The 22,915-nt window shown below is 45.0% G+C and overlaps 1 protein-coding gene across 2 annotated transcripts in view; it reads left to right on the top strand.

The window, feature by feature from the left end:
- The window catches only part of PUF60 (poly(U) binding splicing factor 60), a 2,163,680-nt gene that overhangs the window by 1,391,196 nt on the left and 749,569 nt on the right, over positions 1 to 22,915 (top strand). For both annotated transcript variants that reach the window (XM_044067489.1, XM_044067490.1), the window contains one exon: positions 1,456 to 1,617. In XM_044067489.1, coding sequence (XP_043923424.1) covers positions 1,456 to 1,617 — 162 coding nt within the window. The remainder of the gene's footprint in view (positions 1 to 1,455; positions 1,618 to 22,915) is intronic.

Raw genomic sequence — 22,915 nt, 5'->3', positions numbered from 1 at the left:
TATTTGTTCTGGCATAAAGGAAGAGAAACTTAAAACTGAGCTCCTTTCCCTGTGGGTGGAGCATACAGTGGGTGAACTGAGCCAAACAGCCCCTCACTTCCTCAAGGGGCTGACTACTGAAAGCCACACCTTTCCCACCTTTAAAACACTTTGCAGTGGTTTTCCCCATCTTCCACTGGGGAGAACTATCTGCGTTGTGTGCCCTTCCCAGGGAAGACATGCCTGTTCTGTCTGCCAGCACTTCAAGATACCCGAGACACTTAATTGAAATCTGGTCACCTTTGTCGTAGTGGAGGCTTTATTCCTCTCTGCCAGGATACTGGCTTGGCATTTCACACTGTAGTGGGCACTCCTAAGATGTGTTAAAATTTCAGATGTCTGCTGAGTTTGAAGAAAAATTTAAAGGGTTAATCACTAACTTATCCTTATTTGATTAGTAAATAGGCAGATGGTTGGTGTCTTCATTCACTGAAGGCAGCATAGTTAATTATATTTTAAATTACTTAATATCACAGGCTAGTTAGGCGCATTCTATTTATAAAGCAGGAAAACATTTTGGGATGTGTAAAGCAGAATAACATTTGTGATGCTACTGATTTCCATCAGTTAATGACCTCTGTCCCACTGCTATACCGCCATCTGAAATGCTTTTGGTTAACAGAAATTAAGTTATAAAAACTTTAAAGTCTACTGTATTTTTGCTTTTTCTGTAAAACTGTAAAACCGTTTAGTTTCAGCTTGCAGACTGTATAGCCTTTAAAAATGACCGAACCGGTTTACAGAAAATCTGCATTTTTGTTTTTGCAAACACCAAATTTGGGGGCATTATTTGTCAGTGTGCCATGCTGTTAGAATGCAATGTGAGATTTCAAAAGAACTTTTCAGCTTCTGAAATGGCCCCAAAAAAACGACAAAGAGGCAAGGCTGCAGTCTGTTTTAAGCATTAAAATGTAGTTTTTCAGATACTGCCATTTGAAAGTCCTTAAATGTTTTCATATTCACAGATGCTTTAAAACTGCAGTTTGTCCACTTCCCTTTTGCATGGTGAATCTGGATGGGTGGACTCTACATTTTCTGTTTTGAAGCATGAACAAGTGATTTATCGTATTTGATCAGTAGACCTGTATTCCATAGTTAGTGCCAAGTCTGTGATGAACACAGTGCAAGTGCCTCATCCCCACACTACCTCCAAACCTGCCTGTGGGTAAGCTTTTTGTGATAGTGAGTTGGCGTTTAGTATTTTGAGGTGCTGTTTGACAATTTGCATCTTGCCACAAGGTTTTGCATTTTCGCCATCAGTAACTAAAATGTTAATTTTGTGAAGCCAGTTTCATCTGGTGATTTCTGTTTTTCAAGGTTTGATTATTTGGGGCGAAAAATTATCGTTAGACAGGTAAGGTGAGTGTTTCTTCTGTTTAGAAAATGTCAGTAAAAACTTTTTCATTTCTTTTTCAGATGGCTGCTCAGAGGCAAAGAGCATTAGCAATTATGTGTCGGGTTTATGTTGGCTCAATATACTATGAGCTGGGTGAAGACACAATACGCCAGGCTTTTGCACCGTTTGGACCCATCAAGAGCATAGATATGTCCTGGGACTCTGTTACAATGAAGCACAAGGTATGTTTATATTTTCTAAGCTAAATGTTAGAGTTGGAGACTTGGTCCTTTAACCTATGAGTTGGGTTGCACATATATTACATTCTTGTACTTTCTGGCAGTCTGTGACAACATGCAAATGTTTGTCAGTTAACTTTTGGTTGTCTAGTTTGTGGTCTCAAAGCTAGGTTCTCTGTCCCGTTACCTAGTAATGTAAGTTACATTCTTTTCTCTCTAATTTTTGCAGTTTCTGCCAGTCCAACTTTTTCATACTGTCATCATTGAGTTGTATGACATTCTCCTGATTTTTCAGACCTCATTTTCCACCTACTGAGAATGGTGGTAGTTTCTTCACTTGATTGTCTTGGGCTTTGTTCATGGACGGTTCTGGGGAGAGACTAAGTTTTGGAGCCTCAGATTTATCCCATGAGTTGCACATGCTTTCATGTGATGAACTGCTTACAGTTTGCGATTTCTTTCCTTCTTATCTATGCTTTCTATGCACAGCTTTGAATGTAATTTCTTCAAAGTAGCTTGCCTCTCAGTCTGTTGCAGCACTATTAAGATTAATTAATTGGTAATTGGCAGTTTGTCATGTGTGTTATTTTTTATTAACACCATCTGTGTGTTTGTGTGCCTTATTTATTAAGACCATCACATCATCTGTGGCTGCAGCTGAACGTGGGGTTATGGAATATGTTTTGAAATGGTAGACATCAATATCAAACGTAGCTTTTTCTGATGAGATTGGTCTCGGCAAGAGAATGATGATATTGAAGCAGCCTTCTTTCTTGATGATATACATCTGGAATTATAATTAATTATGTTTCAAGCTTTGTAGGTTATGGAAGTCACCCAGGTTTCACATGTATAGTGAAAGGTGGGGATGATTATTGACATTTATACTTGCATCATCCTGCTTGTTCATATTTCCTGGTCACTGAAGATGTGCATAATCAGTTTCCCCAAAGGAAACGGCAGCACATTGAACCCTGTACTGACTTGCACATTCTGTGTGTTTCAGAGAGGTAGGCAACGATGGTAGATGTCCTTCAAGGATGCATCTGCAGTCCTTACAAATGGGTTGTCCTGGCCTCAGGCAGCCCTTCGGTCGGCCGGATTCCAAAGTCTGGGTCTGGCCTCGGCTGATGTCGCACTTCACCCGACGTCATAGCGGCAGTTCAGTGGGTATAAAGGCATCAGCCGGCGCCATTTTCCTCAGTCTTTCTTGCCACGTGGCGCCCGAAGCAGAAGCTGTTCGCAAGTGCCGGTCGGTCAGAACCAGAGATTGCTACTACCGAAGACTTCTAAAAAGCTAAGTACCCCGTTGGGGACTCTTTCTTGCCTCAGCCGATGTCAGAAAAAGTGAATAACTGTTTAACTTGTGGGAAACAAATACCTCATAAAGATTTCCACTCTTACTGCCTACCTTGTTTAGGCCCAGACCACGACATAGCAGCTTGTCTAGCCTGTGCTTCCTTCAACCGACGGACACTTAGACGTCGGAGTTTGCAGAGGAGTTTTTCGGCTCCGCTTTTGCTTATATCATGCCGTCGGAGACTCCGACTTCACATTTAGCTAAAAAGCGTAAGGAAAAGGACCGACACTCGCGATCCGCGGTTTCGGCCGAAACCGCGGTTAAGCCAACCGCGAGTGTCTCGGTTTCGGCTGAAACCGAGTCCGCGGTTCTTCCTTCGGCCGAAAGCATGCCTCCTACTACCGAGTCCTCATCCAGCATGGCTGAATCTGCCACGGAAATTCCTGCTCTTACAGTTTCACAGGATTTATCAGATACTATACCCTTAGATATATCTACTCCTGCACGTGGAGCTGCTAGGCCCCCTGCTTCCATGTCAATTAAGGCTTTTGCCAGGGCTAAAGCAGCTAAATCTTCAAAGGCCGTGCCTGCTAAAGCCCCCTCTCACAGGCCTAGCTCCAGTACTCAAATGCTTAGTCTAGCAGAGGATCTCTTTTCTTTGATCAGGGGCACCCAGTCCCACCCTGACAGGGCCTCTCACCCACCTCCAGAGAAGAGGCCTAGAGCAGAGCCCCCTGAGCCAGTTTCTTCAGATTACTCCTCTGATGATTCCGAAAATACAGATCCTCCAGAAGGCCCTTATTCTCCATATGAGGACTCTGATGCAGAGGATTCCATACCTTCTGCCTCTCCTCCTGAGGAATTTTCTTTTGGGGAAACCTTGCATGCTATGAGGGAACAATTTCAATGGCAGGGCCAGGATTTTTCAGACTCTAGAAAAAGGCTTAGGACCTTTTTACATTTACCACAGCATAGGCCTTTAGCTATTCCTCCTGTACTTACAGTTGTGGATGATGCATTTAATGATGCTTGTACTGCTCCTGACTCCCTTCCTCCGGCCCCTGCTAAGCCCGACAGATACTACAGGGTTCCGGACACACATTATCATTTGTATAAGGCTCCTATTGCAGATCCTGAAACTATTTCACATGGCCCAAAAGCTGTAGCAGCTGCATCTACCAAGAACCCCCTACCCTCTGAAAGAGAATCAAGGGCATTAGAGAGATGGGGTAAAGTTTATACGTCTGCTACTCTATCTGCTAGGGCCTTAAACTGTCAATTCCACATGATTCAGTATCAGGAATTTCTGTTAGATCAACTAACTAAAAAACTGTCCTCCACTGAGCCTTTAGACCGTAAGTCCCTTCAGGATTTGGTGCATAACACTCAGCAGGTCAGTAATCATTCCTTAAAATGCGGCTATGATGCACTGGAGGCTTCCTTTAGATCAGCTATGACTGGTACAGTGATCAGAAGGCATGCATGGTTAAAAGAGCAATCCTTACCAGACCATGTAAAGTCCAAGCTTCTAGATGCTCCCATGGAAAAGCACAGTTTGTTTGGTTCCCCTGCACAGCAAGTGTTAAAGAAGGTGGAAGAAAAAGCTAAATCTGTCCAGACAGTCAAGGATTTCTTACAGGTCCAGCCTCCGAGGTTTAGTAGGAACTGGCCTTCCAAGACTTGGTCCTTTCCAGACACCACCAGAGCACAGAGAAGCAGAAATAGACGCCCAAGAGGCAGAAGTCAATCCAGAGGTGCCTACAGGGGACATCAGTGGCAGCCTAACAGCCAGAGAAGTACTGCCACAGATCCAGCCACTACCACTTCCACAGGACAATCACAGTGACTTGGCTCTGAAACCGCCTACCAGGGAACAACTGGAAGCACCCTTAGGTGGAAAGCTAGCCTTATTTTCAGTAAATTGGCATTACATTACAGGAGACAAATGGATTTTACAGACAATAGACAAAGGCTACAGGTTTCACTTCCATACTCTTCCAAGGAAGAGAGGAATGCCAAACTTACCTCCAAACCAAAGGATAAACGCTCTACAGCAAATAGATCATTTACTAAGGATGAGAGCTATAGAAAAGGTACCGGCTATGGAACAAGGACAAGGATTTTATTCAAGACTTTTCCTGGTTCCAAGAAAGGAAAAACAATGGAGACCTATCCTCGACCTGTCCGCACTAAACACATATCTCATTGTTCCAAAATTCAAGATGCTGACCCTACAGCAACTTCTTCCCATGCTGGGCAAGGAGTCTTGGCTGGTGACTCTGGATCTCAAGGAGGCATACCTGCACGTCCCCATACGACCAAATTGCAGAAGATACCTCAGATTTCTTGCAGGATCAGAGCATTATCAATTCTCAGCATTGCCTTTTGGCTTATCTACTGCGCCCAGAGTATTCACGAAATGCCTGGCATCAGTAATTGCTCATTGCAGGCTTCAGGGAATTCAAATTTATCCATACCTGGACGACTGCCTGTTACAAGCGGACAGCAAAGACAAATTAACAAAAGATTTGAAAAAGGTTATTTACCTGCTGCAAGCCTTGGGATACACAGTCAACTTAAGAAAGTCAAGGCTGATACCATCCCAAAGGAGAACCTTCTTGGGTGCAGAACTGGACACATCAAACCAGATGGCATTCCTCACAGCAGAAAAACAGAAGCAGCTACCACTGTACTTCATGGCATTAACAGCGCAGGACCACCTTACAGCAAGAAAAATCCTGCAATCCCTGGGTTACATGGCATCCTGCATAATATTGATTCCACATGCCAGACTACATATGAGGAAGTTGCAGTGGTACCTGAGGAATTTATGGTCTCAGCACAAGCACAGCTTAGAAACCCAAATTCCAATAATTCCATGCCTGAAGCAAGAATTCCAGTGGTGGGCCCAGGCCTGTCAATTAAACAAAGGACTGCCCTTCCACAGGCCTCACCCAAGCCAAACTATCACCACGGACGCCTCAGACCTCGGTTGGGGGGCTCACATGGTGGACAAGTACATACAAGGCTTATGGACTCAAGACCAGATGAACCTGCACATAAATCAAAAGGAGATGCTGGCAGTAAAACAGGCAATTCAGGCATTCAGACCGTTTCTTCAACAGGGTCATTTGCTCATAAGGACGGACACACCACAGTTATGTGGTACATCAACAAACAGGGAGGCACACATTCATACCCTCTATGCCGGATGGCAATGGACCTCTGGAAGGTGGCCCTGAGCCTCAACATTCAGCTCCAGGCCATATTTGTGCCAGGAAAAGAAAATATACTAGCAGACATCTTAAGCAGAACCACCACGGATGCCCACGAATGGATGCTGCATCCAGACATCTTCAAAACCATCACAAGGAAATGGGGACTGCCAGAAATAGACCTGTTCGCATCCCCACACAACCACCAATTGAAAAAATTCTGCACAAGGACATACCACCCACTTGCTTGGAAGGTGGACTCCCTATCCTTCAGTTGGGAAAACCTGACAGCATATGCATTCCCACCTCTTCCTTTGATGCACAAAGTGCTACTGAAGATCAAAGAAGATCACCCGAGGATCATCTTGATAGCTCCAGACTGGCCGAGGCAACATTGGTACCCGCTACTGAGGAGTGTGTCAGAACAACTTCAAAATCCTGCATCCAAACTTGAAAACACTGCAGCTAGTTGCTTGGAACATCTCATAAGACAAAATAACCCAGATTTATCTCAAAGGGTTAATGACATTATCTTGGAGGCTCGCAGACCCTCAACAAGGAAAACTTATTCAGCAAAATGGAAAAGATACCTCATTTGGAGTGCAACAAAAGGAGTGGATGCATCTTTGGCAAACATAGCTAACATCCTGGAATACTTAGCAGAGCTTTTTCACAATGGTCTGTCTTACTCCTCCATTAAGATTCATGCATCAGCAATTTCAGCAGAATACAACACGGATCCTCCAGTCTTTTCTCAACCTCTGCTCAGGCAGTTTCTCAGAGGAATTAAAAATGTAAAGCCACCAAGGAAACCACCATTGCCTACATGGGACTTGAACTTTGTGTTAGAAAAGTTGACACTCCCCCCTTTTGAACCAGCAGCAACAGCAGAATTACAGTACTTATCTTGGAAAACTGCATTCCTGCTTGCAATCACTTCAGCTAGAAGGGTTTGAGTTACAGGCATTAATGGCAGTACAGCCCTTCCTTATTTTCCATCAGGATAGAGTGTCCATGAGAACTAATCCTACTTTTATGCCAAAGGTGGTTTCCAGGGTATCATTAAACCAAGCAATACACCTACCAACATTCTTCCCCAACCCGCAGAACAGGGGAGAAAGATTACTGCATACCTTGGATGTACACAGACAATTGCGCTACTACCTGGACAGAACCAAGAACAATAGAAAAACTGACCAGCTTTTGGTAGCATATGCAACAGGAGTGGAAGGAAAAGCAATTTCAAAACAAACAATTTCAAAATGGATAGGAAATTGCATTAGATTTTGTTACTCTTTTCATGGAAAGACAACTCCAGAAAACATCAGACCTCACTCCACAAGGGCTACAGCCACTACTACAGCTTTCTTACGAGGAGTGGCTACCAAAGACATTTTAGAGGCTGCTACTTGGAGCTCCGTGCATACATTTGCCAAGCATTATAATCTACCTTTATACTCCAGATCCCGAACAGGTTTTGCCACTGCTGTTTTGCAAGGGATCTTAACTACACCATAATCTCTTACTGCCTCCTCCCCCAGTTTGGCTATGGTATTCTACCCATTTGTAACGACTGCAGATGCATCCTTGAAGGACATAGTACAGTTTTGTATCTACCATAAATGTAGATGTCCGAGAGGTATGCATCTGCAGTCAGGATTACCCACCCTCCTTCCCCTCTGTGGTACTCTTAGGGTATTTGCCCATCTTGTAGCTAGCTGGGGGAATCTATTATGGTGTATTTGTTTGTATATGTGTTTATACATGTTTATTTCTATTTTTGCTCTCTATTGTTTGGAAACATTTGCATTTATCCAAATTTAGCCTTCCTAGAGGGCACCTGGCATCTGGGGCAAGAAACACTGAGGAAAATGGCGTCGGCTGATGCCTTTATACCCGCTGAACTGCCGCTATGACGTCGGGTGAAGTGCGACATCAGCCGAGGCCAGACCCAGACTTTGGAATCCGGCCGACCGAAGGGCTGCCTGAGGCCAGGACAACCCGTTTGTAAGGACTGCAGATGCATACCTCTCGGACATCTACATTTATGGTAGGTACAAAACTGTACTTTACTTTGCAAGGTCTGTCCATTTAGTAGTGAATTGTGGCAGGTCATTTTGCAAGATGCTCTGCAGCTTGATGAGAGACCAAGACATTTGTAAGCTTTTACAAACAAGTCTGGCATAGCTTGAGTGTAATTGTCCATGAGTGCAAGAAATAGTCCTCAACATGTTGAAGACAGTAACACAGTACTTTGCGGGTATCCCAACCAGTTAATTTTCCCCCTTCTGCCATGCCAAATATGAAGTTCCCCCAGTTGGACCCTGGCCCATTTATGTCCTTGCAGTCAAGTCTCCCAGGTCCTCTGGGATTAGAGACAACCAGAGGAGCTGTTATCCTGGCAGATAATAGGGAGGTTAATATCTTCCCCAGCTTCCCATCAACTGAAGAATTGCCTTGGTGTTTTTAAACTCCCATTGTTGCTGACATTGGCATGTGTTTCACTTGTACTCCTCTTATATATGTGTACATGGCAGGTAAGGGCTATCATAATCTGCTTGGATGACCTACCCCCACACACTGTCCTAACACCCTAGTCTCTCACTCCTGTCAAGACTAACCTTTGAGCCGTCTCATTTATGGAGCTATGTTAGGCGCTGACCAGAGTCACAGACCCATCCCCTCCCAGGTTGGGCATGCCCGTCCTTTCATGCCTGCTCTGTCACATGCCCAAGTTGCTAATTAAGCCTGGGTCACCCCGAGCTATAGTCAGGGTTTTATCCCCACCTGAGTGGCAAGTATTGGCATTTGAATGCTAGTATCTGAAGTCTTCCATGTATTTTTATTAATTCTCTGCTGTTTCCAACGAAAAAGCAGTCTGTGATGAGGATTACATTAACTTCCTTGAAAATGAGAGCAAGGTGAAAATGATGGTGCATCCTTACTTGACCCTATTTCAGATTTAAAACTTCTCTGTCTTTGAATCATTGTGAAAAATACCAACAGTCGCCTTATTGTGAAAAATCTGAGCACTTAGTTGAATTTGATACTGCAGCCAAGTTTGCTAGTACCCTTCTCAAGAGCTTTGTTTTTTTCTTTAAATCTGTTTAACAGGATGAGTCCACTTGCAAAATGTCCCTTTTTAGGCATACCAGGAACACTTTCTAAGTGATGATCAGTCACACAGTAGGAAAATAGAAGTGGAAGGAATCCAACCCTTTACCCTTGACTACAGGAAGCAGCTTATTAACAGCTCAGAGTCTAAATCCTCTGCCCTGCCAAACATTGAATTGAAGGAGTCATAGGTTGTACACTGGTTAATGAAATACATAGTAGTGATGACTTTTAGGATCATTAGTGCTGGAATTTGTAATCAATTTCCTGACTGAATTTTTTTTTTCTTTTAAAGTAATTGTTTTTTAGGATCATTAGTGCCAGAATTTGTAATCAATTTCCTGACTGAATTTTTTTTTCTTCTAAAGTAATTGTTTGGCCCACAGTGCCTCAGAATTTCTTTTTGATTTTTCTTTATGCTTTGGATGTAAAACATTTACAGAGAAAAAAATAAATTGCTTTTGATTTTGTATTGGGCATCTGATTTTTCAAACATTGTCTTGTGTGTATAGGAGAGTCACTGTATAAAATGCATCGGGCTTAAGACTGGAGAGCTGCGAACAAGTTTTATCAACAGAAACTTTGCTGCTCTCATTCTTGCTAGTTCACTGAAGTCACAGATTTGTATCTAAAAACTAAGTGTTGGATGAAAAAAACGTATAATGTAAAGCAGCATCACAAAGAGCTTTCTTTCCTCACAAAGTTTTAAAAAAAAATATGGTGGCTAGATACTTTAAAAGGGGCATGTAACTGTGAGCAGGGGGTCCAAGCCTGTTATACTGAGTGAGTCAACTCTTTAGTTGTTGGAATCAGGAATCATTCACTCATTTCTCAAGTTTGCCTCCTGTTTCCCCACCAGCTCACTGTCTTTTCTCACGATTCTGGTAAAGTGTTACAAGAGGATGATCTGATCCCAGTTACTGTACTTAAAGTGGTGGCAGTTGCTGGATCATTCCAGACTTAATGAAGCTCAGGAGGTTGTCTACCTAGTTTACTTGGAGAATAGAAGTAGTTACTAGTTGTCTTTCATGCATAGTCTTAATTCACTTGGGCTTTAGTTGATACAGGATTCTATCTCGTATCCACAGCTATTAGTGCAATGATTATTTAGACATCAACTGTTATTTCTCATATCTATAATTTTCTGGTACATTTCTGGTTGCTCAGATGGTTCCTTCACTGGAGGTAGTGTTCAAAGTTGTGATAGAATTCTAGAGGTATCTTCACTTGGTTGAGGTAGCACCTAATAGGGCAGACACACAGTATTCTTACATTCTGGTTTGAACTAGAGGTGTAGTCATTTCCATGTGGTTTTAACAAGGTTGATCCTCAAGACTGAGATGATATTGGTATCCCATGAGATAGGATTTTGCCAGAAATGTTGACTTGTCACCAGCAGGTTTAGGCACACATTCAGCCATCAGCTGTGCATCTCACTTTTGTTCCTGTTTTATTTGGAGTCTGTGGCATTTACTGTGGAGGCCCTCTGCGAGTGTGTTTTTGAGGAGGACCTCATCCTGCTTTTGACAGATGTCTTGCTGGTAGTGCCCAGTCCATATCTTGGTGTTAGCTGTGGTTGCTTTTGGCATCCTGGCTAGGATGATTTACAGAGTTTTATCTTTAGCGCAAGGCATGGTTTAAAGTGTCCCCATTTGAAGAGGATCTGATCAGCCTTCTGGTAGATCAGACCCCTGGCAGGTAAAGGTTGTGAGCAGAGATAGCATTCCTTGCTCAAGATCTTTTTTGTATGGATGATTGGACCCTTGCAGCTTCTAAAGGTTGCTTCTCCCAGCATCTTGATGTTCGTGTTTCACTGTTGCAGTCATTACATTTGGGTTATCTGCTTGCAGGTAGCTGTCAGTCGGCCCGATTAACAAAGTCTTGGGTCCTGCGTCTGTTGCTGTCCCTTCTTCCATGACGTCAGGGGTATAAAACATGCAGCCGGCACCATTATATCAGTCTTTCTTGTCATGCGGTGTCCGAAGCAGAAGCAGTTCGCAAGTGCCAGTCGGCCGACTCTTGAAAGTTTCGTTTTCGAGTTTCAGAACCGAAGTCTTCAACTAAAGCCAAGTACCCCATTGGGGAAACTTTTTCTTGCTCCTTACCGATGTCATTAAAAGTCAATAATTGCATTACTTGTGGAAAGCAAATACCTCAAAAAGATTTTCATTCATGCTGTATTCCTTGCCTAGGCCCTGACTACGACGTACCTTGCTGTTGGTTTTGTGCTTTATTTGATCAGCGCACTATTTGTCGGTATATTTTCGCTTCTAAATATTTTTGTTCTCGGTTTAATTATCCAGAAATGTCGTCGGTTAGCCATCCAACTACCGGGATTCTGAAAAAACGCAAAGATAGACAGACAGGCTGCCGAGGTCCAAAACTGCTGATGACGCTTCTCCTAAGCCAGGCGCCAGTTCGCCGGTACTCAGTGAGGCGCTTTTGCAGCCCCTGATAACTGCTACATCTAATTCGCAGGCCTCTACTGAGACCCATTCGGAGTTCGGTATGCTGTGAGATGCTTCAACTATGGAACCTGCGGATGTCTCTACCTTGGATGGGTCTGGGGCCGTTGTGCAGGCACCGGCTTTTGAGGGTGTATTTAGGCTTACAGACTTGCATATTAAACCGACTCCTAATTCTTTTAGGCCTAAATCTCGAACCACGCCTAAAAAACGACGCCTAGGCCTCTATGCCTAAAAACAAATAATGGCTGAAGATCTTATAACTTTAATCAGGGGAAGCCAGCCTCTCCCCTTCTAAAAGACCTAGGACTGAAGTTGTTTATGATTCTTCTGATGATCTGGATTTGCCCTTATCTACTTATGAGGATTCTGATGCTGAGGACTCTATTCCCTCTGCTTCCCCTCCAGAGGATTTTTCTTTTGGTGAAACCTTACATCCTCTTAAGGGAGCGTTTCCACTGGGAAAGCCAGGATATTTCTGATTCTGATGAGGCTTAGGGATTTCTTACTCCTACCTCAGCGTAGGCCTTTAGCTATTCCTCCTGTACTAGACATTGTTGTTGATGCTTTTTGGAATCTACTTTGGCCCCTGATTCTTTGCCTCCTGCTCCCAGAAAGCTTTAGGTGGAAGGGTGGCCTAATGGTTAAGGTGTTTGCCTTACAAACACAAGCTACAGGGTTTGAGTCTCACAAGGAGTAACTGACTAGGCTTAAAATGGCTCACAAGGGCTGTTAGCCTAGTACTAACCTATGTACTATGTACTGACAAATATTACAGGGTTCCTGATTCACACAAGTTCCTTTTTAAAAATCCTATTGCGGATCCAGAGACTATTTCACAGGGTCCAAAAGTCTTCTACTGCTAAAAATTCTACCCCTTCTGATAGAGACTCCAGGGCGCTGGATAGATGGGGTAAGAAGGTTTACACTTCTGCAACCTTGGCCATTGGGGCTTTAAACTGCCAGTTTCATATGTTAAAATATCAGCAACATGTTATTGGTTTGCTTAAACAGAAAATGATGATGATTCCTGACTCTGCGGAAAGTAAAGAATTACAGGATTTAATGCATTCTGCTGAACAGGTTGGAAAACACTTTGCAATGTGGATTTGATTCTTTAGAGGCCTCTTGCAGGACTGCTGTTACTGGTTCTGTGCTCGGAAGGCATGCTTAGCTTAAGAAGCAATCTTTACCTGATTATGTTAAACCTAAATCGTTGGATGCTCCCTTAAATCAGGACCGCCCGTTTGGCAACAGTGCTGAGGAAGTTCTTAAAAAGATGGAAGATAAAGCTAAATCTGTGCAAACTGTTAAATATTTCTTACAAGTTCAGCCTCCTAGATTTAGTAGGAACTGGCCCTCTAAGAATTGGTCATTTCCAGCCTCTTCAAGGTCTTCTCAAGCCAAACCCAGACAGCAGAAACCCCAGGTTTCAGTCCCAGGTGATGCACAAGACTAAGCAGTAGGGGGGGGGGGTTCCGCACCCAAATCAGGGAGTAGTAAGACTCCCCCCTGTGGAAAACAGTCTGAATGACTTGCTTCTAAAACTTCCAAGCACTTCCCAACTGAATGCTCTTTTAGGCAGAAAGATTGATCTGCAGGCCAGAAACTGGGAACCCATTAACTCAGGACAAATGGGTTTTAAATGTAGTGTCCCAAGGATACAGATTTCACTTCCACAACTTACCAACACCAAGCGGGTGGTCAGATCTACCCTCAAATCAGAGGGCGGAGGCCCAAAATCAAGTACTCTCTCTCTCTCTCAAGCATGGGGGCTATTCAGTTGGTACCAGAAGAGGAAAAGGGACAAGGGTTCTATTTATGACTTTTCCTAGTACCCAGAAAAGGCAATACATGGCATCCTATCCTGGACCTTTCTACTCTAAATACCTTTCTGGTGATTCTAAAACTCAGGATGCTGACACTTCCCCAGCTGCTTCCTATGCTAGGCAAAGATGCATGATTGGCAACACTAGATTTAAAAGAAGTACATCTGCACATCCCAATCAGGGAAGCTTGCAGAAGATACCTACGCTTCAAAGCAAGCTACATGCACTATCAGTTCTCTGCACTGCACTTTGGCTTATCTACTGCGCCCAGGGTATTCACAAAGTGCCTAGCTCCAGTCATTGCATTCTGCAGGCAAAGAAATATTCAAATATAACCATATCTGGACGATTGTCTGATTCAGGCAGAAAGCCAGGCCATACTTTTGAATCATCTGGCCTTTGTTCATAGGGTAGTGACTTGTCTGGGGTACACCATAAAAGAAAAGAAATCACACCTGATACCCTGTCAACAAATTATATTCCTGGGAGCAAGCTTGAATACAACTTCCCAGATGGCATTCCTCACGCCAGAGAAACTGATTCATTTGACAACCTACTTCAAACAAGTGGACACAAAAACCCAGTTATCTGCAAAGCAAATACTTCAAGCTTTGGGGTTCATGGCATCCTGTATTCTTCTAATTTCATATGCAAGGCTGTATATGAGGAAACTGCAGTGGGATCTCAAAAGCCTATGGTGTCAACATTCACAGGATCTAGAAGCAGCGATTCCTGTCATTACTTTGCCTACGCCTAGAGTTCCTTTGGTGGGTAGAGGCCTGCCATCAAAACAGGGGATTACCATTCACACTACCCCCTGCCACCCAAAACTTAATAGATGCATCAGACTATGCATGGGGGGTCCCACCTGGCAGGGAAGTGCATTCAGGGCAAATGGAACCCAAGTCAAATACACCTGCATGTCAATCAAAAAGAAATGTTAGCTGTATAGAATGCTCTGACATCCTTCAAGGACCACATTCTTCCAGGACAATTAATGATAAAGATGGACAACACCACTGATGTCCTTCAAGAATGCAACTGCAGTCCTGACATATGGGTTGTCCTGCCTCAGGCAGCCCCTCGGTCGGCCGGATTCCAAAGTCTGGGTCCGGCGTCGGCTGGTGTCGCCTCCTCCCCAACGTCACAGCGGCTGGAGTATAAAGGCATCCGCCGACACCATTTTCTTCCGTCTTTCTTGCCGCGCAGTGCCCGAAGCAGAAGCAGTTCGCAAGTGCCGGTCGGTCAGCTCCTGTGTTTCAGTTACCGAAGTCATCTAAAAGATAAGTACCCCGTTGGGGAACATTTTTTCTTGCCTCAGCCGATGTCAGAAAAAATTGAAAAAGTTAATAATTGTTTGTCTTGTGGTAAACAAATACCTCATAAGGACTTCCATTCTTACTGCCTCCCTTACCTGGGCCCAGACCACAACGTCTCGGCCTGTGCTGCCTGTGCTTGCTTTAATAAGCGCACACTCAGGCGCCAGGCAGAATTTGCCAAAGACTTTTTTGGCAAATCTTTCGCGTATATCATGCCCTCGGAACATCCGACAATGCAAACTACCAAAAACCGCAAGGACCGGGACCGACATCCTCGGCCCGCGTCTTCCACCGATACCATGCCTAAGCCCTCCGCGAGTGCATCGGTCCTTTCGGAAGCGGTAATTCCACCGCCCCAGGCCGACGACACCACGTTAACACGTTCTTCGGTCCTGGAGACCACAACGGTGCCGGTGGTTGATTTTCCACCAGAAACCGAAGCTTTAGATTTACCCGACCTCATTCCTGTGGACAGGGTTACCCCTGCACGTGGGGCAGCTAGGCCTCCGGTATCCATGTCCATCAAGGCCTTTGCACGTGCCAAGGCCCATCCTAAACCTACTGTTCAGGGCCCCTCTTCTGATAGACAGATCATGACTCTTGCTGCAGATTTAATCTCTCTTATCAGGGGGTCTCAGCCGCACCCAGACAGAGGTTCTCAGCCGCCTGCAGATAAAAGGCCTAGAACTGAGCAGACAGACACCCTCTCTTCAGGTGAAGCCTCTGGGGATTCAGAGCACTCAGACACTCGGGAAGAATCCTTCCAGGCCTATGAGGACTCGGATGCTGAGGATTCAATTCCCTCGGCCTCTCCTCCAGAGGATATTTCTTTTGGTGAAGTACTCCACTCCATGAGAGAACATTTTCAGTGGCAGGGTCAGGAATTTTCTGACTCCAGGAAAAGACTACGTACCTTCCTTAAGCTACCCCAACACAGGCCTTTAGCCATTCCTCCAGTGCTGGATGTCCTTGATGATGTATATTCAGACTCCAGTGCTTTGCCTGATTCTCTCCCTCCTGCTCCTGTCAAGCCTGACAGATATTACAGGGTCCCTGAAACCCATAAGCATCTCTTTAAGGCCCACTCTGTGGATCTAGAAACTATTTCACAGGGCCCCAAGGCAGTGGCTACTTCCTCGGCCAAAAACCCTCTGCCCGCTGACAGGGAAGCTAGGTCCCTGGAGAGATGGGGCAAAAAAGTTTATACCTCTTCCACCCTTGCCATGAGGTCTCTCAACTGCCTTTTTCATATGTTTCAGTACCAGGATTACTTAATGGATGATTTGCAGAAACAGTTAGCCTCTCCTGAGCCTATAGATAGAAAGGCATTGCAGGATCTGGTTCATAACACTCAGCAGGTTAGCAATCATTTTCTTCAGTGTGGTTATGATGCATTGGAAGCTTCATGTAGGGCAGCCATGACAGGGGCCGTCATTTGTAGACATGCTTAGTTGAAAGAACAGCCTCTGCCAGACCATGTTAAAGTTAAGCTCCTTGATGCACCTCTGGAAAAACAGAAGCTTTTTGGTGCTAATGCACAGGATGTGTTGAAGTCTATTGAGGAAAAGGCTAAATCAGTACAGACTGTCAAGGATTTCCTCCAGGTTCAGCCCCCCAGATTCAGCAGGAATTGGCCTTCAAAGAATTGGTCCTTTCCGGACTCAGACAAGTTACAAAGGGGAAAAAACAGGCGTGCTCGAGATAGAGGCCAATACCGAGGCTCCTACAGGGGCCGCCAATGGCAACCACCAAATCAGAGAAGTGGCGCAGGGAGTTCACCTGCATCACAAGGACAATCACAATGACTTGACTTTCACTCCACCTACCAAGGCTCAAAGAGAAGCTCCTCTAGGTGGAAAATTATCCTTATTCTCAAAGAACTGGCACATTTTAACCAAGGACAAATGGATTCTGGACATAATAGACAGAGGTTACAGGTTCCACTTCCACACCTTACCAACAAGACAAGGCATGCCAAACCTGCCACTAAATCAAAGGGCAGAGGCTCTTATACAAGTTTCAAAGCTGTTACAAATAAAAGCTATAGAAAAGGTTCCTCCACTGGAACAAGGCCAGGGATTCTACTCAAGGCTGTTCCTTGTTTCAAGAAAAGAAAAGCAATGGAGGCCTATACTGGACGTGTCCGTTCTAAACACTTTTCTTATTGTGCCAAAATTCAAAATGCTGACGTTGCAGCAACTCCTTCCCATGCTGGGCAAGGGGTCTTGGCTGGTTACTCTAGACCTCAAGGAGGCATACCTGCATGTCCCAATCAGACACAGCTGCAGAAGATACCTCAGATTTCTTGCAGGAACAGAGCATTATCAATTCTCAGCATTGCCGTTTGGCTTATCTACTGCGCCCAGAGTGTTCACGAAATGCCTGGCATCAGTAGTTGCACATTGCAGACTCCAAGGGATTCAAATATACCCTTAACTGGATGACTGCCTCATACAAGCAGACAGCAAACAAACCTTGGTAAAAAACTTGGACTATGTCATTCAGTTACTACAAGCTTTGGGATACACAGTCAACATTCAAAAATCAAGACTACTGCCATCCCAAAAGATTACCTTTCTAGGAGCAAACCTGGACACACAATCACAAATGGCTTTCCTCACAGAGGAGAAACAACAGCATTTACCAGATTACTTCAAAAGCCTAGCAAAAGTTACCCAGCTGACCGCAAGGAAGATCCTGCAGGCCCTGGGTTTCATGGCATCTTGCATTCTTTTGATCCCTCTGGCAAGACTACACATGAGAAAGCTACAATGGTACCTAAAAAGCTTATGGTCTCAACACAGCCACAACCTAGAAGACGTAATACCACTCATCCCATGCCTGCAAAGGGAATTCTTGTGGTGGGCTCAAGCAAGCCATTTAAACCAAGGCATGCCTTTCAACAAGGTTCAAGCAAGTCAAACCATTACAACAGACGTCTCAGATCATGGATGGGGGGCACACATGGAGGACAGATGGATTCAAGGTCAATGGACTCCCACGGAAATGCCTCTGCACATAAATCAGAAGGAGATGTTGGCAGTGATGCATGCAATAGAAGCCTTTGGAAAATCTCTTCAACAGGGCCATCTGCTAATAAGGACAGACAACACCACGGTCATGTGGTATATAAACAAACAAGGAGGCACTCACTCATACCCCCTCTGCAGACTAACAATGGCTCTTTGGGAAAAATCCCTGAAACTGAACATTCATTTGCAATCCCAGTTTGTTCCGGGCAAGGACAATGTTCTGGCAGACAGGTTGAGCAGAGATTTCGTGGATCCACACGAATGGATGCTGCATCCACACATTTTCTCACAAATAACAACTGCATGGGGAAGACCGGACATAGATCTCTTTGCTTCTCATCACAATCACCACCTGGACAGGTTCTGCTCAAGGACACACCATCCTCTAGCCTGGAGAACGGATGCTCTCTCCTTCAGCTGGAATGCCCTAAAAATCTATGCATTCCCTCCTCTACCACTACTCACCAAGGTGTTACTGAAGATCAAAGCAGAGCAACCAAAGGGAATATTGATAGCTCCAGATTGGCCGAGACAGCATTGGTATCCCTTGCTACTGAGCATAACTCAAACCAAACCATGGCCCTTGCCCCAATGGCCATTGCTCCTAAATCAACACAATTACAGGTACTGTTCATCAAAACCTGCAAACATTACAACTGACAGCTTGGAGGGTTACATGACTTTGCCCCATGTACCTCTCTCTGAAAAGGTTCAAGAAATCTTGCTGGAAGCACGCAGACCTTCAACCAGAAAAACCTACTCGGCCAAATGGAAGAAAGTCATCATCTGAAATACCACAAAGGGCCAGGATGCATTAGTAATGAGCATACCTCAGATATTAGAATACTTGACAGAAATGTGTCATAGTGGCCTCTCATATTCTTCCATTAAAATTCATGCTTCAGCAATTTCAGCAAATTACAACTGTGACCCACCTGTGTTTTCTCATCCCTTGCTAAGACCGTTTCTAAGAGGGATAAAGAATATCAAACCTCCCAGAAAACCACCAGTTCCTGCATGGGACCTCAACTACATCTTGGAAAAATTAACTCTTCCCTCCTTTTGAACCAGCAGCATCTTCAGAAATGCAATTTCTCTCCTGGAAAACAGTCTTCCTGTTGGCAGTTACCTCAGCAAGAAGGGTCTCGGAGATACAGGCCCTCATGGCAGTACCTCCCTTTCTCATCTTTCATCAGGACAGAGTTTCTCTAAGGACCAATCCTTCATTCATGCCAAAAGTGATATCCAGGGTGTCTCTAAATCAAGCAATTCACCTGCCTACCTTCTTCCCCAATCCTCAAAATAAAGGGGAAAGGCTGCTGCATACTTTGGACAACACAGACAACTACGCTACTACTTGGACAGAACAAAGACCACCAGGAAGTCTGACCAACTATTTGTAGCCTGTGCTGCCGGAGTGCAAGGAAAGGCAGTCTCCAAACAAACAGTTTCAAAATGGATTGGACACTGCATCAGATTCTGTTACTCCTTCCATGGAAAGTGTTTGCCAGCCAATATTAGGCCACACTCAACCAGAGCTATAGCCACATCCACAGCTTTTCTAAGAGGAGTGGCTACAGAGGACATTCTAGAGGCTGCTACATGGAGCTCCATGCATACATTTACCAGACACTACAACCAGCCTTTATACTCCAGATCCCGAGCAGGCTTTGCATCTGCAGTCCTGCAGGGTCTTTTAGCTACACCATCCCTAGCATAGATCCTACCACCCCCAGCTTGGCTATGGTATTCAACCCATATGTCAGGACTGCAGTTGCATTCTTGAAGGACATAGTACAGTTTTGTACCTACCATAAATGTAGATGTCCGATAGATATGCAACTGCAGTCAGGTTTTCCCTCCCTCCTACCCCACTGCTTTTTTCTCTTGGGTCTATTCCCCCTCTCCTTTTCAGCTGGGGTCATCTATTATGGTGTATCTGTTTATTACTGTTGTGTATGTCTGAAATTATTTGCTTATACATTCACAAATTTAGCCTTCCTTGGAGGGCACCTGGCATCTGGGGCAAGAAACACTGAAGAAGATGGCGTCGGCGGATGCCTTTATACTCCAGCCGCTGTGACGTCGGGGAGGAGGCGACACCAGCCGACGCCGGACCCAGACTTTGGAATCCGGCCGACCGAGGGGCTGCCTGAGGCAGGACAACCCATATGTCAGGACTGCAGTTGCATATCTATCGGACATCTACATTTATGGTAGGTACAAAACTGTACTTTATGTGGTACATAAACAAGCAGGGGGGTACACATTCTTATCCCCTCTGCAGACTAACCATGGCATTGTGGAACACAACCCTGAGCTATTAAGTACATTTACAAGCTCAATTTATGCCAGGAAAACTAAATACACTGGCAGACGAACTAAGCCGAACCCTCATGAACCCACACGAGTGGAAACTGGAACCAAGGATTTTCAACATGTTGACAAGCAAATGGGGAGCCCAGATATAGACCTGTTTGCCTCCCTCCAAAACCATCAGTTGGACAAATTGTGCACAAGGACTCCCCACAAACAAGCTTGGAAAGTGGATGATCTGTCCTTCAGCTAGAAAAAACTGTCAGTTTATGCCCTTCTTCCTCTGCCTCTGCTCTCCAAAGTACTACTAAAGATCAAACAACACAAACCAAGGACGATTTTGATTGCACCTGACTGGCCACGCCAACACTGGTACCCCCTCTTGAGCAGTGTGTCACTGTGGGCCCCATGGCACCTGCCTCAGACTCCTACTCTATTGTCACAGCAGGAGAAACAAATTCTGCACCTTCAGCTTCAAACACTGAATCTAGCAGCCTGGCTAATTGCATAATTTCTCCTTTACCATCCCCTCAGTAAACCAGTGATGGATATCATTTTAGAGGCAAGGAGGCCTAGTACCAGAAAGTCTTACGCTGAAAAATGGAAAAGATTCTGTGCCTGGATCCAAGCTCAAGGCACAAGCATGCAAAATCTGAAGGTAAAGCCCAATTTACCTCCGATTTTACAATACTTAACTGAGATGCTTCATAAGGGCCTGTCTTTCTCCTCCATCAAAATTCATGCCTCAGCCATCTTGGCTCATTATAACACGGAACCACCCTTCTTTTCTCATCCACTGCTTAAGCAGCTTCTCAGAGGGGCCAACAATCTACGACCACCCAGGAGAGCTCCAACTCCAGCCTGGGACCTCAACTTTGTATTGGAAAAGCTCACCCTTCCTCCTTTCGAGCCAGCTGCCACTGCGGACTTAAAATTCCTTTCTTGGAAAACAGCTTTCCTTTTAGCAATCACTTCAGCAAGATGGGTATCTGAATTACAGGCCCTCATGGCAGTGGAGCCTTTCATCATCTTTCATGCGGACAGGGTGTCCCTCAGGACCAAACCTCCTTCATGCCCAAGGTGGTATCCATTGTGGCCCTTAATCAGTCCATACATTTGCCAACTTTCTTTCCTAATCCACTGAACAAAGGGGAATGGATTTTGCACTCCTTAGACATGCACAGATAACTTAGATTCTACTTGAACAGAACTAAACCTCAAAGGAAACCTGATCAACTGCTGGTGGCATTTGCTGCAGGGACAGAGGGGAAGGCTATTTCAAAGCAAACCATTTCCAAATGGATAGGCTATCACATTCATTTCTACTACAAACACCATGGAAGCCCTATCCCACAGGGGATCAGACCCCACTCTACCAAGGCTGCATCTTACCTCTACAGCCTTTCTCAGAGGCGTCCCTACCAGGGACATCCTAGAAGCTGCTACCTGGAGTTCTGTACATTCTTTCATCAAGCATTACCATCTACCAATTTTCTCTAAATCCAGAGCTGGCTTTGCCACTGAAGCCTTGCAGGACCTTTTCAGCTGATCCTAATTCTATTTAAATTCCTCCTTCATTCTTTCATTCTTAGCTTTGGGAATCTACCCAAAAGTGATGACTGCAGCAGTGAAACACTAAGAACATAGTACAGTTGTATACACTTACCATAAATGTAGATGTTCGAGTGTATTCACCGTTAGAGTCCTGGATGTCCTTCAAGAATGCAACTGCAGTCATAACATGTGGGTTGTCCTGCCTCAGGCAGCCCTCGGTCGGCCGGATTCCAAAGTCAGGGTCCGACGTCGGCTGATGTCGCATTTCTCTCCGACGTCAGAGCGGCTGGAGTACATAAGCATCAGCCGACGCCATTTTCTTCAGTCTTTCTTGCCGCGCGGTGCCCGAAGCAGAAGCAGTTGCAAGTGCCGGTCGGTCAGCTCCTGTATTCTACGATACTGAAGTCATCAAAAAAGCTAAGTACCCCATTGGGGACCTTTTCTTGCCTCAGCCGATGTCAGAAATTACTGAAAAAGTTAACAATTGTCTTTTTTGTGGTAAACAAATACCTCATAAGGATTTCCACTCTTACTGCCTCCCTTGCCTGGGCCCAGACCACGACGTCTCGGCCTGTGTAGCCTGTGCTCGCTTCAACAAGCGCACTCTCAGGCGCCGGGCGGAGTTCGCTGAAGAATTTTTCGGCGATAAATTTGCTTACACCATGCCGTCGGATCTTCCGACATCGCAAACTCCCAAAAAGCGAAAAGACCGGGACCGACATCCTCGGCCCGCGTCTACCACCGACTCCACGCCAAAACCTAGTGCGAGTGCTCCGGTTCCCTCTGAGACGGTCTCTCCACCGCTCCGAACCGAAGACACCGCATTACTGACAACTCCGATTCCAGACATTACTCCGCCAGTTATAGATTTTCCTCCGGATACCGAAACCGAGGAAATGCCCGAGACCATTGCTGTAGACAAGGTCACTCCTGCACGTGGAGCTGCCAGGCCTCCTATGGCCATGTCTATTAAGGCATACACTAGGGCTAAGGCAGCCAGCAAAACAAAGCATATTACTTCTAAATCCTTACCTCAGCCGACTCCAGAGACACAAATTATGTCCATGGCTGCTGATTTAATTTCCATGATTAGAGGTTCACAGGCCCATCCTGAGAGAGCATCCCAGCCTCCTCCTGATAAAAGGCCCCGGGTCGAA

Source organism: Protopterus annectens, chromosome 3.part1, assembly GCF_019279795.1.
Source record: "Protopterus annectens isolate FY-2018-M chromosome 3.part1, PAN1.0, whole genome shotgun sequence".
Lineage (NCBI taxonomy): Eukaryota > Metazoa > Chordata > Ceratodontiformes > Protopteridae > Protopterus > Protopterus annectens.
The sequence above is the reverse complement of the archived record's forward strand: the minus strand, read 5'-3'. Positions and strand labels throughout refer to the sequence as shown.